The 13294-nt window shown below is 39.2% G+C and overlaps 1 protein-coding gene and 1 long non-coding RNA gene across 4 annotated transcripts in view; both read left to right on the forward strand.

Moving 5' to 3' along the window:
* Positions 1 to 13294, forward strand: part of LOC130605540 (uncharacterized) — a 271759-nt gene that overhangs the window by 38027 nt on the left and 220438 nt on the right. The gene's annotated exons all lie outside the window — the stretch shown is intronic.
* Positions 1 to 13294, forward strand: part of SHOC2 (SHOC2 leucine rich repeat scaffold protein) — a 69680-nt gene that overhangs the window by 26335 nt on the left and 30051 nt on the right. For all 3 annotated transcript variants that reach the window (XM_057421086.1, XM_057421085.1, XM_057421087.1), the window contains exon 2: positions 2041 to 2978. In XM_057421086.1, coding sequence (XP_057277069.1) covers positions 2276 to 2978 — 703 coding nt within the window. In that variant the 5' untranslated portion in view covers positions 2041 to 2275. The remainder of the gene's footprint in view (positions 1 to 2040; positions 2979 to 13294) is intronic.

Raw genomic sequence — 13294 nt, forward strand, 5'->3', positions numbered from 1 at the left:
TGAGAACAGAAGCCCTTCAAGTATTTTGCACTTGGGCTTGATGTGGAGCAGTAGCTGTCTGGCACTGCTACATGGCTGAGTTCTCTGTGTTATCAGGATGTAGAAGCTGTGTTCTGGATTCTTTGTGTTACCTTTCACTCTGAAAACAAGTTGTTTGAAGCTCCCACCCTTTAGTCAGCTGCGTTTTTGCACTTCGAGTCACTACGTTTTCTATTGCTGAAGTTTTTACGAGCATGTAGATTACACAGTGCTGAGAATGAGTTTTCAAATATAATGTGGTGAGGTTAGTAATCTTGAGGATAGGTCAGGTTAATGGATGGTGTAAAAGCTGGGTGGGAATCTTAAGGAAGCACTAAGGACCTGGCTTGTGCTGCTTTAGAGATTTCGGTGTTGGAGAAAGCATCCAAGTTAAAAGCTGTTGTTGCTGCTGCTAGCAGACGGCCATGGTCCTTTACAACAGAGTTGTCCAGAGCACAGTAACTGGAGGCAGCATGGGTTTTGATATCATGGGGTTTGGAGCACATGCTTTGTGACACTGCAGCAGTAATGAATCAGGGCGAAGGACTGGAAGCCACCTCCTGGGCGAGGTTTTCTTTTGAGCTTTGTTACTAAACAGCCTGAGTTGCAGCCGAGGTAAAGTGGCTTGCTCTTCTTACCATCCTTAAATAGATTTTCTTCACTTGTTTTTTTCAATCTGAACAAATATTGAGCAAAGTCTGCTCTTCTGTGTTCTCTGAGCACGTGCTTATACTTGAAGGCAAGTGTACATAGCATAACTGCAGTTAAAAATAGTTGAGCTTTCCTGAAGAAATAATTGTATCTCTAGTACTTGCTGATGGCTTAAGCATGCAAATTATTATTTAATTGATTTTGGTTATGAACTTTATGAACTTGTGCAGAAGCTCGAATGCTGGGACAGTGACACAGCTCTTTTGGAGGTGTTAAGGTATTTTAACATAGCTCAGGTGGCTGAGGAAAGAAAGTATTCTTCTGAGGTACAGACTTTCTTCATCGATGAATGAAAGCTGGTTCTAGGCTAAAAGGTGGACTAACACGGAGATACGAAATTATTGTTGCCATTGACTGACCATTTATTTTCTTTCACAAAGATACATTCAAAAACCTCTCCAGAGTATTCAGAGTCGTGAAGTTCTTGGGCACATTGTGTTTTGAATTGCAACATGAAGCAAAGCTACTTTCTATGATACATGATGATTTTGTAAAAATGTAAATGGGGCTCTATAGGTTTCAGACATCTGTTCACTCATTAGGCTGCATTATAGTCATTGAGGGGGAAGGAATTCAAGATACTGTCTAAAGATATGTTGTATCCTACTCTCATGAGAAATTCCTTCATAATTTTGCTTTTCTTGAAGCATAATATATTATTTCTTCTGAGGTTTCAGTTGACTGTTTGATAGGTTTATTTTAAAAACTCTCGTATTTGCATCTTCAAAGCAGTGAAGCTGGTGGCAACATTCTGCTCCACATTAAAAGCAGAGCTGTGTGGTTCAGAGCCGGTCAGGAGGGAGATCTGGAGGCAAAGTGTTCGTGTTACAGGCGCATATTAGATTTCATTGTAGATCGAAGTGAGACTCTTTGGTGCTGAAAGAATAAGCCTGTGCAGGTTTGTTTGAAGAGGCAGGCACTTAAAATTACAGCAGATCTTTATTAACTGATTTGGCATGGAGGGGAGAGAGATTATTTCTGTTGAGAACCAGAGTGCTATGCTGAGAGCTAGCTAAGATGTAAGATGGTGACTCAAATGTAGTACTGAAAGCAGTGTTCTGTTTAAGAACTGTAGCTTTTCTTTGCTAATGTATAGTAGTTAGTGTAGCTCTTCTACCACAGTGGGTCCTCTGAGCTATGTGTGTAGTATTTTTGCTTTAGCACTGGGTTTTTCATTGACAGTTGTAGAAAAGGACAAATCATTAACCTGGGTTAGTGAGCACAGGCTTGATGTAGAAATGTCCAACATTTAACTGGAAGTTAAGTTTTGTATTTACACTAACTTTGGCTTCTCTTCTCTCTGTGTTCCAGAAATACTAATACGGAGCATTTGACCTTCTAATCTCCAGAGGTGAATCTCCTGATACCAGGATTAGGAAAGAGTGCCTTCAGAACCAATATGTAGCAAATGGGTATCTCACCTCCGAAGCTCCTCCCTTGGTTCAGTGCTTGCATATTTTAAGGATCCTTGTTGCTTCAGCAGTGAATTATTCTTGTGAACTTCAGAAACGGATTTCATGTGGTGCTTGCTAAACATTGAGTCACCATGAGTAGTAATCTAGGAAAAGAAAAGGACTGTAAAGAGAAGGATCCAAAAGTCCCATCATCAAAAGAAAGGGAGAAGGAGGCCAAAGCCTCTGGAGGATTTGGGAAAGAGAGCAAAGAAAAGGAGCCTAAGACCAAAGGGAAAGATGCCAAAGATGGAAAGAAGGACTCCAGTAGCACGCAGCCTGGGGTAGCTTTTTCAGTGGACAATACGATAAAAAGACCTAATCCGGCTACAGGTACCCGCAAAAAATCCAGCAATGCTGAAGTGATCAAAGAGCTAAATAAATGCCGGGAAGAGAATTCAATGCGCTTGGACTTATCCAAGAGGTCTATACACATGCTTCCATCAGCTATCAAAGAGCTAACGCAGTTAACAGAACTTTATTTATACAGTAACAAACTGCAGTCCCTCCCGGCAGAGGTGGGCTGTCTTGTGAACCTGATGACACTGGCGCTGAGTGAAAACTCACTTACCAGTTTGCCTGACTCTCTTGATAACTTGAAGAAGCTGCGCATGCTTGACCTGCGGCATAACAAACTTAGAGAAATCCCTTCGGTGGTGTATAGGCTAAGCTCTCTCGCCACTCTTTATCTACGCTTTAATCGTATAACTACTGTGGAAAAGGATATCAAAAACTTGTCAAAGCTCACCATGCTTAGCATACGAGAGAACAAAATCAAGCAACTACCTGCTGAAATTGGTAAGCGATTACACTGACTGAAAGTTCAGTTCTGTGCTTGTGTCCGGGTTATGATTCAATGATGTATACATAAACTGCCACTTCTCCAGCTGCCCATTTAAAACTTCATGAAATTATGCTTTTGATCATATTGCAATGTTAGGTTATATTGAGAGTGATCAATACCTTGAATATTTCTCTTTAAATCATATCCTTCTTCTTCATCCATCATCTTAAAGTCACATGTATCTTGTTTTCATCTTTGCCTTGTGCTTTCACATATTGTGTCTTCAGAGCCCAGATGGTTTAACAACTACAAAAAAAAAAAAAGATATAGAGGCATATTTCAAGATTTCTTTATAAATCATTTATGAACTGTTGCAAGTTATAAACACATTATGGGCATGTTACACAGGGGTGTGACCATGGTAATACAAGGTAGAATAGGTAGCTACATGCTATTACCGTGAGCAAGCTGTTGGATGCTGTAACAGTTAATAATGTAGGTTAATGATTTGTGAAAGCCTCTACCTTTTATAAGTCATGAATATATTAATACACAGACCTTTAATATAAAGTGACCAAATGTTGTATGCATGGCTGATGATTCTTACGACTTTTTAATGAATATTTGTTTTTCCAAACTTAGTTACCAAAGTTTGAAAGGTGGTAAAATAGTATGAAAGTGGCTTATTAATTTAAATAGGTTATTATGAAAAGGTGCTGGAATAGCTATATGTTAAGAATGCAAGTTTTTCCTAATACATTCTGCTTCATGGAAAAAAATCTCTTTATCACACTGTTCTCAAGCAATATTTGGACAATGCGTGTCCCTCATAAAAGGGCGATTCGTCACTGTTTTTCCTATGTATCACCAGTTTTTTAAATATAAGCATAGCTTAGTCCCTTTAGGGGAAGGGGACTCATAAAACTTAATGCAGTTAACTGCTTCAACTTTCTTCAAGTGTGGAAAAAACCTTGTAAAAGCCCTTGTAACACTATGAGTAATAATTCCTGTGCCCTGTTTTTAAAAGCTGATGCAGGGCTTTTTCCTGTTACCCAAGCCAGTGCGTGAGTATGTGAAGTGTTACAAGCTGGCCCCTGTGCTCACTAATTTTGCAAAGCTTGGGAAATACTCTTGCTTGGATCCCTAACAGATCTTTATAAGCCAGCAGTGTTTGCCTCTTTTTCTTGCACCTTGATATGAAAGATACATAAGATAACATGTTCCTGGTGGCAGGAACTCCTGGGCATGTCTGAAACTGCTGATCATGGTACCAGCAATGTTCAGGACAGACAGCTTCTGTATGTGACAGCAGGAATGGAGAAAGGCAGTGAGGCTGTTAGCTGTTGGTCTGAGTCTTTGGCACAGCTGTTAGAGTGGATGCTGCTATAGCCACGGAAACACTGGTTTGCTAGGCAAAAATTAAACGGTTAATGTGGCATGTTTTCTGATCAACACGGTCTTTGCGTTGGCATATGCATCTCAGCAATCTTGGGGATTTCCCCTGGGAGAACTGAGGAATTGCAATTTTGACCTGTTTTGGCAGTTCTGTTTAAGTCCAACAGCCTCTTTGAACCTTTTACTAATAAAAGAGTAATCCTGGAAACCATGGGGTTGATGCTTGCAAAAAAAAAGAAACCCAACATACCAAATATTTCTACATACGTTGAAGAAATTGTGGCTGATTTAGCTGGCTGAGCTGTGTTACACAATGGTCAATACTTTACTTGGGTCTGTTTGTGGCCCAGTTTTTAAATGTAATCTAGCAAAGAGTCAGCTTCTGAGCTTCATCTGGGGATAGAACAGCATAAATTTAGTACTAATGTACGAAGAAAAACATTGTGAGCTGTAGCATTTTGGGGTTTGTTTTGTAGGTGTTTGATGCTACTGACATTATTGTTTCTGCTGGATCATCTTTGGTTCTTAACCATTTTGTTTGTTGAATTCTTATGGTTAAGTTTGCATTAAAGTATGTAATTTCCATGTGTTTTTGTTCACTATAGTCTTGAAAGAGCTCATGTGTAACAGCTTTATAGAGAAATGTAGTTGATACATGTATAATGAAGGATTTCATGTGGTTTGCTTGTTTTGCATTATTCTTGTCTTGATATGCATACAGGCAGTGTTCTCAGTTCTCTATCAAACCTCAGCTTGAGAACGTTAACTACTTTACTTCTGTCTTTGTACCCAGCAGTTAGTCCTGCCTTTATTTGTATTGTGATAATACCCATGTTCCTTATTATGAGTCGGCACCTTGTTGTGGAAGGCATTTTAGAAGCACAAATGCAAGGCGACTGTCCCCCTTAGAAGAATTTTTGAAGGGAAATCACTATGTTCAACAACATCCTGTTTTATTCAAAGCAAATGTCTCTAATTGAGTTGCCTGCAATTGCATCAGTTGAAAAATAAGTTAATTAAAAGATTTCTAAGTTCAAGTAACGCAAATAATTTTAACTGCCAAAAGGCACAGAACAGGCATTGGAAAACCTTTTTCCTCCAGCAGTAAAAGCAGCCAGTAGTTTCACTTTTGTAATTGATTTCTGCTCACTCACTTTCATGTATTTTTATTGTCTACAAGGACAAAATGTTTGAGTTGGAAACACAGCTGAAAAATGAAACTGCTGAGAAGTGTTATTTCTTACTTTCCAACGGAATTTGTCTGTTTCTTCAAACATTCATTGCTTCTCTATATTTCACATGTGCACTTTAGAACAAGCTTGCCTTTTAAGTCCCAGTGTTTTTAATCCCTTGTCTGTTCATAACACAGTTTCTAAATACTATATGCAAGCAAATACTCTTATCAGCTTGTAAACAACATAGAAATTTTTGTTGCTGCAAAGCGGGGAGTAAAATGAGGCCATTATCTTTTATAAAGCAATATCATGTGGAGCATTTCAAATTCTTGTTAAAAATACCCCATTGTTCCAGGGCCTAAGGCTCACATATCTGATGGTAAGCTAGTATGCTTGTTCATATGTTAAAAAATCCTGTGCTTGTGTAACCCGCTGACTTGTCTAGCAAGGAAGAGGCTTGCAGCAGTTAGCTGCGATGTGTTCATGTCCCTCATTTGGTGTGCAGCTATGCAAAGAATCCTGGGTTTCTTTACTTTGTCTTTTGGCGGTAGATGTGCTACAAAAGGTTGCCCTGGACAGAAAAACACCCAAGCTTCAGCCTGAAAGATGGGATGTTGCCTCTGTTCCCTCAAGGAGCCACAGTGAGTGTGAAGAAATGAAAGTCTTACCCTTGTGCTAGAGACTTGTGATGGCTTTTGCTACCACTGAACACTACACAGAACTTTGTATAAAAAAGGACTTTCCAGCTTTAGAACCTTGCTGCTTTAAAATAAAGGCTCACCTGATTTGTAAGCAATCATCCCATTTAATTCTGTTTCTAGGAATCTTTAGTCTCCAGCCTTATAAAATTAACCTTATTTTTCTTCTGCTCTCATTGAAAGAAATTGAAAGTGGGCTCTGGAGTCTTAAATGCTCTGATATTTGAGACTTTTCCAACACCCAGCATGTGTATGATGTTTTGTGACAGTGATGTTTCACTGTTCTTAGATGCAGCAGTTTCCTTCTGTTGCTTACATTTGTTCTCACACTGTATGTACTGACAGCAGGCATCTTCTCCCAGCCATTACTCAGACCATGATTTTTAATCTTGCATAAAACCTTCATTCCTTTTGTCACCCCACTACCTGTTTTCTGTATCGTCTTATCTTTTGAATGCTGAGCATACCTGATTAGTTTGAATATACCATTCTAGATGAGAGTTTCTCTCTGTGCTGGAGGTAACTCTCTGTCTGTGAATCTGGATCATATTGGAACTGCATTAGACTTATCCAAATGCTCTTGTGACCACCTAAGACCTCTGCACTCTTACCTTCTGTGTTCTCCCTCACCACCAGAAGTCAACCCTGAGATCCTGGTAGAAGTATACTCTTTTTTACACTATTAAATTTCATAGTTTCCATTATTTTTAGTTGTTTTGTCTAGTGCCTCTAGCTTGCTAGATAACCCTTGCTGAAGACACTGCAAGATTTATCTTGAGGGGGATTTGTAGGAGTCCTGGAGAGGTAACCCCCATCCTAGTTGATACTTTGCTTTCGGTCCCACTGCATGCATAGCGAGTTGTAGTCAATTCCTTGGGTATCTTGACATCATCTGCTAGTCATCTGTCACTAGTTATTTTCTGCACACTACTACATCAGACATCTTCACAGAGTCTAGGTTGACTAGACTGAATAAACTAAATCTTCGATATTTTTGGAGAAAACTGTTAACTCTTGATGACAGACTGATTTATTTTTCACTGATACTGTTTCAAATCACTTTTTGTTTGTCTGTTTTCAGGCCTTTTACTTTCATGCCTTTTGTTAATGTTTCCTGCTAATTCTGTAGGTCTGAGGTCATCAGAATCTACTCTTGTTATTTCTTATAGTTTGAATTTATAGCCTTCAATCCTGTAGTAGTGTTTCTTGTTTGATGGATGACATGTAGAGACGATTCTATTGGTCATGTGGTTTCAAATAAGTTTCTAGAAATGCTTATCTAGAGCATCCACCACTTGCTGCGCATGTAACAGTAGTGTTAGAAATAGATTCCTTTTATGGAAACCTGAAACTAACTCTAAAACATTTCTTAAAAGTCTGAGTGAAGATAAAGCATTTAACGAAATTTTGTTTGCAGAACTCATAGTTGGTCAGATTTTAATTGGTGCTGGAAACTGCATTTAAAAGAACTGACCTCTTACTGTGTGCGTGGTCTTGAGGAAGACCTAGAAGTGAACCTACCAGCACTTTGCTGCTGGGAAGTAATCTCAAGTTTGGTTCTCTTTTGGGCTTTAAACTGTCTTTAGTAGTTAAACAGCACAAAATTAAATGAGGTAACTACGCTGGGGGAAAAGTTGCTTTGCATTTAAACCCAAAGGCTTTAGTGAGAAAGAGGAAGTGGTGTTATCTGTATTTTAGTAAATAGATGTGTGTGTTTCTGGTCTCTTTTTTTTCCTCTCAGAAAGCAGCACCTCTCATTCCCTTGCATCCAGTTGCTCCATTATAGGTTTCCTGTCTTTTCAATATTTAGAAGGCCTCTTACTTTTAAATAGTAGTTTACTCAACTGAACTCAGTAAACCAAAAATGAAGAAATTACCTGTAATTTGCAAGAATATTCTTTTAGTAACTTGGCAAGTTCAGACTCTAGGTACATAGCAAATAATTTCTGCTAGTCATTTATTGGACTTCTCTTAACACTTTTCCAGCAACACCATACATATTGCTTCTACATTTTTAATGTAATTGAAACAATTCTAATAGACTGCATAGCAAGCTGAGATCTTGATATGCATTGTTGTATTTTAAAATATAAATGGATTTATTTAGAATAAGATCTAAAAATACTTCAAAATCCATTTAGCTGTAAACATATTCTGAGGTTTGGGTGTTTTTATTTTCCTGTGATTAGCCAAAAGCTCTGTTCAAGAGTAGCTGGATTAGGGGGAGTTTTCATTAAGCGGCTGTGCTGATGTACAATGGCTTCGTGATGCTGAAAAGAGGCAGTATCCATTCGCCTCTTCCTAGTTGCTCACTCCTGCCTCTCTCATCTGAGCCGCTCCTTGGGGAGCTGATTTATCTCACTAAACCAACAGAGAAATATTAGTGGTTTTGCTACTTTTGTTATCTATTACATTAGTTGAAATCAGTCGAGTTTCAGATAAGACTGGAACTGGTGTAGGAGGAGGAGTGTAGGAGAGCATGAACTGGAACAAAGAGAGGACTGCCACTTCTGTGTGTACTGAGCTGTTAAATCAGCTTGCCTTGATGCAGCACACTTGTGAAGCCTCACAGGTAGGGTTGCTCACATGGTATAAGAGCATGTGAAGTGCACTGTGAGTGGTTTGAAGAAGGATGTCTGCAAAGAGCCATTGAAAATTCATCAGATTATATTTTCAGAATAAATTTTTTTGCTCCCGTTTCCCCCTGTTTTCCATGTCTTGTTCCCCCAAACCCTGCGTAGCCATTGGAGTGTGGGTAGCATCAGCTCAGCCCCACCTTCCTGAAGCAATTTTTTGTTATGATGTAGTAAGAATTCATTGGTACAAGTTTCTTGATTGCAAAGCTACTCTGCGTTGCCGTTGTGAACCCAGTCTTTCTTACATTGTATTCTACTTAACAATGGTGATAAATTTTCAGTGTGGATCTTGCCCAGAATCCTGCTTCTGCCTGTAGCCCTAAGCGAACTGTGTTAAGACCAGGATAAGTGTACATATGGAGCTTAACCTGACTTCTTTCCCAGATCCAGCTATTCTTGTATCAGGGTTTCCCTGAGTCTGGTGCAGCTTGTCTCTAGTACTTTTCAGTAGGCTCCTTCCAAGGACTTGACCATTTATTCCCTTTAAGCTCCTATAAGTGCTTTACATCCTTTAGCAAAGGCCCACAAGTTTGCTTTAAGTGTTGGTCTTGACTAAAAGGTCATTATTATGCACATGCTGAATATATATACTTATGGAGTGCAAAAGCAGAACTTACCTGTTCACTTGGCTGTTGAATCTCTAGTGGTATTCAGGAAGTAAAACCTTAACAGAAATATTTGCTGGAAGGTTAACAGAAAGCTTTGCCAAAACACAATCTGGAGGGATAATTGTGGAATTGAGTTCACAAGGTAGACTCCAGCTTCATCACCATATCTGGTAAATTGTCCATTCCACTGAGATCAAAAAGTTGAAGATTAGAATGGAAGAATGCAAATGCTTTGAGTCAGACAGTCAGCACGAGAGGGATGAAAACCGGAGGAACTGTCTTGGGATGAGGCCAAGCAAATGCTTCAATTTCTTAAACAAGCCTTTTGCATTTCTTGTATCGAGAGTTTTATTGCATTCCTCCATGTTGTGTTGAAGGAATTGTACTGCACAATCAAGCTTATGATATTTTCTTTATGAAGACAAGGTTGCATCTTATACCAGTGTTGGGCATTTTTGTCATCATACACAGCTCAACTAGAACTGATATTGGCAACACAGTTGAAACTACATTTGTGTAGTTTCTGCAAGTTTCTTGAGACTCCAAATACTGTGTTTTCTGTCTGTGAATGCAACTCTTATTCTATGGAGAATCTGGTTAGGGCTGTTCTGCAAGGGAAATATTTTTAGATTGTAATTCGGGGAATCTGCCTACACCAGACTTGGAATGTCTCTGAGACTCTCTTCTGTTCTTCCCTTCCCCCATCTACCCAATATTTAGATCATTTGTGGTTTCTTCACTACTTTGAATCTTTTTTTCAGAACACTTGCACCTGCTTGGTTTTCAGTAGCACAGACAGCAAACCAGATGCGAGCAGCTGCATTAGTTCATGTCTGCTCACGCCATGCTGAATATAGTGCCCCCTTATTAAATGACTTGTTAGTTGCAAAGCTTTTCAGTGATGCTCTGAATTTCATTTCCCCTTTTTTCAGCCGACCTGACAATATAGAGAGATATTTTGTTATATTATTTGTATCTAAGAACCCCTTTTTCTGTTTCGGCAGTTTGAAGGAAATCAAGTTGTGTTCCTGTGCTTTGCTGGCATGCTGATGTCTGTAAATGTGGCGGCTGAGAAGAATTTTATATTGTTGTATTCTAATGGGATAAAAGCATGAAATTGTGAACAGAAGTGGAATAAATATAGACATTGATATGTGTGTGTTGTCCCCTAGAAGTCAGTGCTTATTTGATCCAGTCTTGGTGTCTGAGCTACAGGGAGGGTGAAGAACGATATTGGCCAACTTCAGTCTTGGTGTCTGAGTTCTGATTCCTGTGAAAGCTTTTGTGGGGATGCACTTTTGTCTTGTCAGCTAGTCAAATTCCTCCTGATTACATTTGCTTCACACTGGCTTTAGGATAATGATTAAGTAGTCCTGCCTTTTTGATCTGCTTGCAGAGCTTACTGGGATGATGCCCCAAGTGTAATTCCAGTAAATACTGACAACTTGTTAGAAGTTCAGCTTTTTTTTTTTTCCTTTTTAATATATCAGTGCTGCAGTTTAACTGTTTAAATACCTTTGTGACTGCTAAACAGAGAGAGATAACTGCTTTCCTTAGGCTGCTCTTGCAGCCTAAGGTGGTTAGCCTTCATTGTTTGAGAGCGAGCACACTTCTTCCACACTCAAAATGGACAGCATCCAAGATGTGACGCCAGGTTGGGCTTCAGCAGGACCCCCTGGTCCTTCCCTGCAGACCTGTTTCCTCACTGGCTGATGTGAGGCTGTGAATCGCTTTCCGGGGTTATTCCGTGCTAGGTGCAAGCCTTTGCCTTTCTTTTGGCACGTCTTGAGGTTCCTGCTGGGTTATTCTGCTCCCCACCTCAAATCCTGCCTCGAGCCCTTGCTAAGACACTTCTACACATTTCATGTGTTTAAAACATTGTTTGAACATGTTTTTAATTTTATTTATATTTGTTACTTTCATTATAAGCAATAAATAAATGTTTTGCTGTTGTGTCTTGTTGAAACTTGTTTTAGATAGATTTTGAGTCTTTCAGTTGAATTCAGCTTCTGTGTTTTTGAGTGGTTCCCATGACTAAATCCTTTTGCACATTCTGCACATCCTAAATATATTACTCTGCTTTTTTTTTTTCTTACATGAATATTTCAAGTTTGGTACATAAATCACTTGTGACCATATTAAAATTGCATTCTTTCTACTCGGGAACTCTTCTGTGTAAGTTATAGTCATAAGGTAATAATTCAAAATCACTCTGACTGGTTAACTGTTCTGTTGGGCAGTTGGTGATGACAGCAAGAAGTTCAGCCTTTCACAGTGATGTACTCAGATCCTATAGAGAGGGAAAAGATCCTGAAACTGTAAAGGTGTTTTTCATTTTTCTCTAAAATCAGGACACTTATGGCATGGTTTGGGTTGGAAGGGACCTTAAGGATCATCCACTTCAAAGAGTTTTATACACACAGTGAAATTCATTTTCCATAGAGAACCTAGTGAGAGATGAAAAGCTACCAACATTAATTGAACTGTTTGTAACTTGTTCCCAGCATTGCTGATTTCAGATAATTCTTCTTTACAAATAAGCTTACAACCAATGTTGGGACACAGCAGCCTGAAGCCCCACTAATATTTGCATTCTCCTCTTCCTTGTACTTTCCATAAGAGTGTTGATCCTCCTGCTGTGTCATCTGGCCCAGGATTTATCATGTCATGAAGGATTTCATAACTTTCAATCTGCTTAAGTATGGGCAGGCACGGAGTTAATCCGGTGGAAAACAGGCTATATTACATATTGTGTTTGCCATCCAAGAGTGTTGCCTACCGAGTGAATTAGTGGTAGGAGACACTGAAGCCTCTTTGCTCTTGGCCACTCTCCCTACATGACTGTTAATTCGTGTGTACTTGTGTATTTTTTTAATGAAGCTGTATTTGGGTTTTTAAATGGCCAAGCAGAATTTTCAGTTATGTAAGTCAGGGCATGTACCTTGGCCCTCTTGTCATAACAGGCTTTCGAGGTTGGCCATGTAATAGGACTATAATTCTGCCTCATTATGCAGAAAATATTAGTCATTTCGTAAGGCTGGGGTTTTTCAGCGGGTATATTTAGCTTTGTCATACTATAACATTTAGTCTCTGCCTATGAGAACAACTGTGAGGTGATTGCTCACCCCACCTTTCTTAAGGCTTGTTGAGGTTGTATACTTAGCTGTATTTTTAACAGTGTTTTTAACTGGAAGGTGGTTGGGAGTCTTCACAAACTGTTTTCTCTGAAAAATACATGTGAATTGGCTGCATTCTTAATCTTGTAGGAATTAAGGTTTTTACAAACCGCATCATAGGGCGTAACTAACTTTTGTGAAGGTTATTTATAAACCTCATTATGTATTTTGTATGGGCATTACTTCTACTTCAGAATCTTTTATTGTCAAGCCACATGTGATTTCTGCCTGCCTCCTTGGCAGACTTTGAGCCTCAACTCTTTTTTCCTTTGCAATTATAGTGCAATATAGTATTAAAACAAAACGAAGGCAAAAACCACCCCCAAAACCCAACTAACCCCAAATTCCAGCACCTTCCTAGTTTATTTGTTGAAATGTCCTGAGGCAGCTTCTCCCTTCAATTCAGTTGCAAGTAATCCGTAGGGAATCCTTTATTTACTACTGTCAGCTTTAGATTTGTCTACTTTGAACATTAGTTGCAGCAGAAAGTTCATTTTACCTGTGATTAGTACTTCCCTGAAGTAGTGATTCCCTTGCTCCAGTGATTTTGGGTGTTCCAACTGCTCTCTGGTGATGTGATGCAGGAGTTAGTTGTCCATGTGGTGAACGGGAATGGGTTTTTCTTTAGTAAATTGCTTTTTG

This window comes from Pezoporus wallicus, unplaced genomic scaffold, assembly GCF_028554395.1.
Source record: "Pezoporus wallicus isolate ANWC-B61680 ecotype Strahan unplaced genomic scaffold, APGP_CSIRO_Pwel_v1 contig_3365, whole genome shotgun sequence".
NCBI classification, from domain to species: Eukaryota; Metazoa; Chordata; class Aves; order Psittaciformes; family Psittacidae; genus Pezoporus; species Pezoporus wallicus.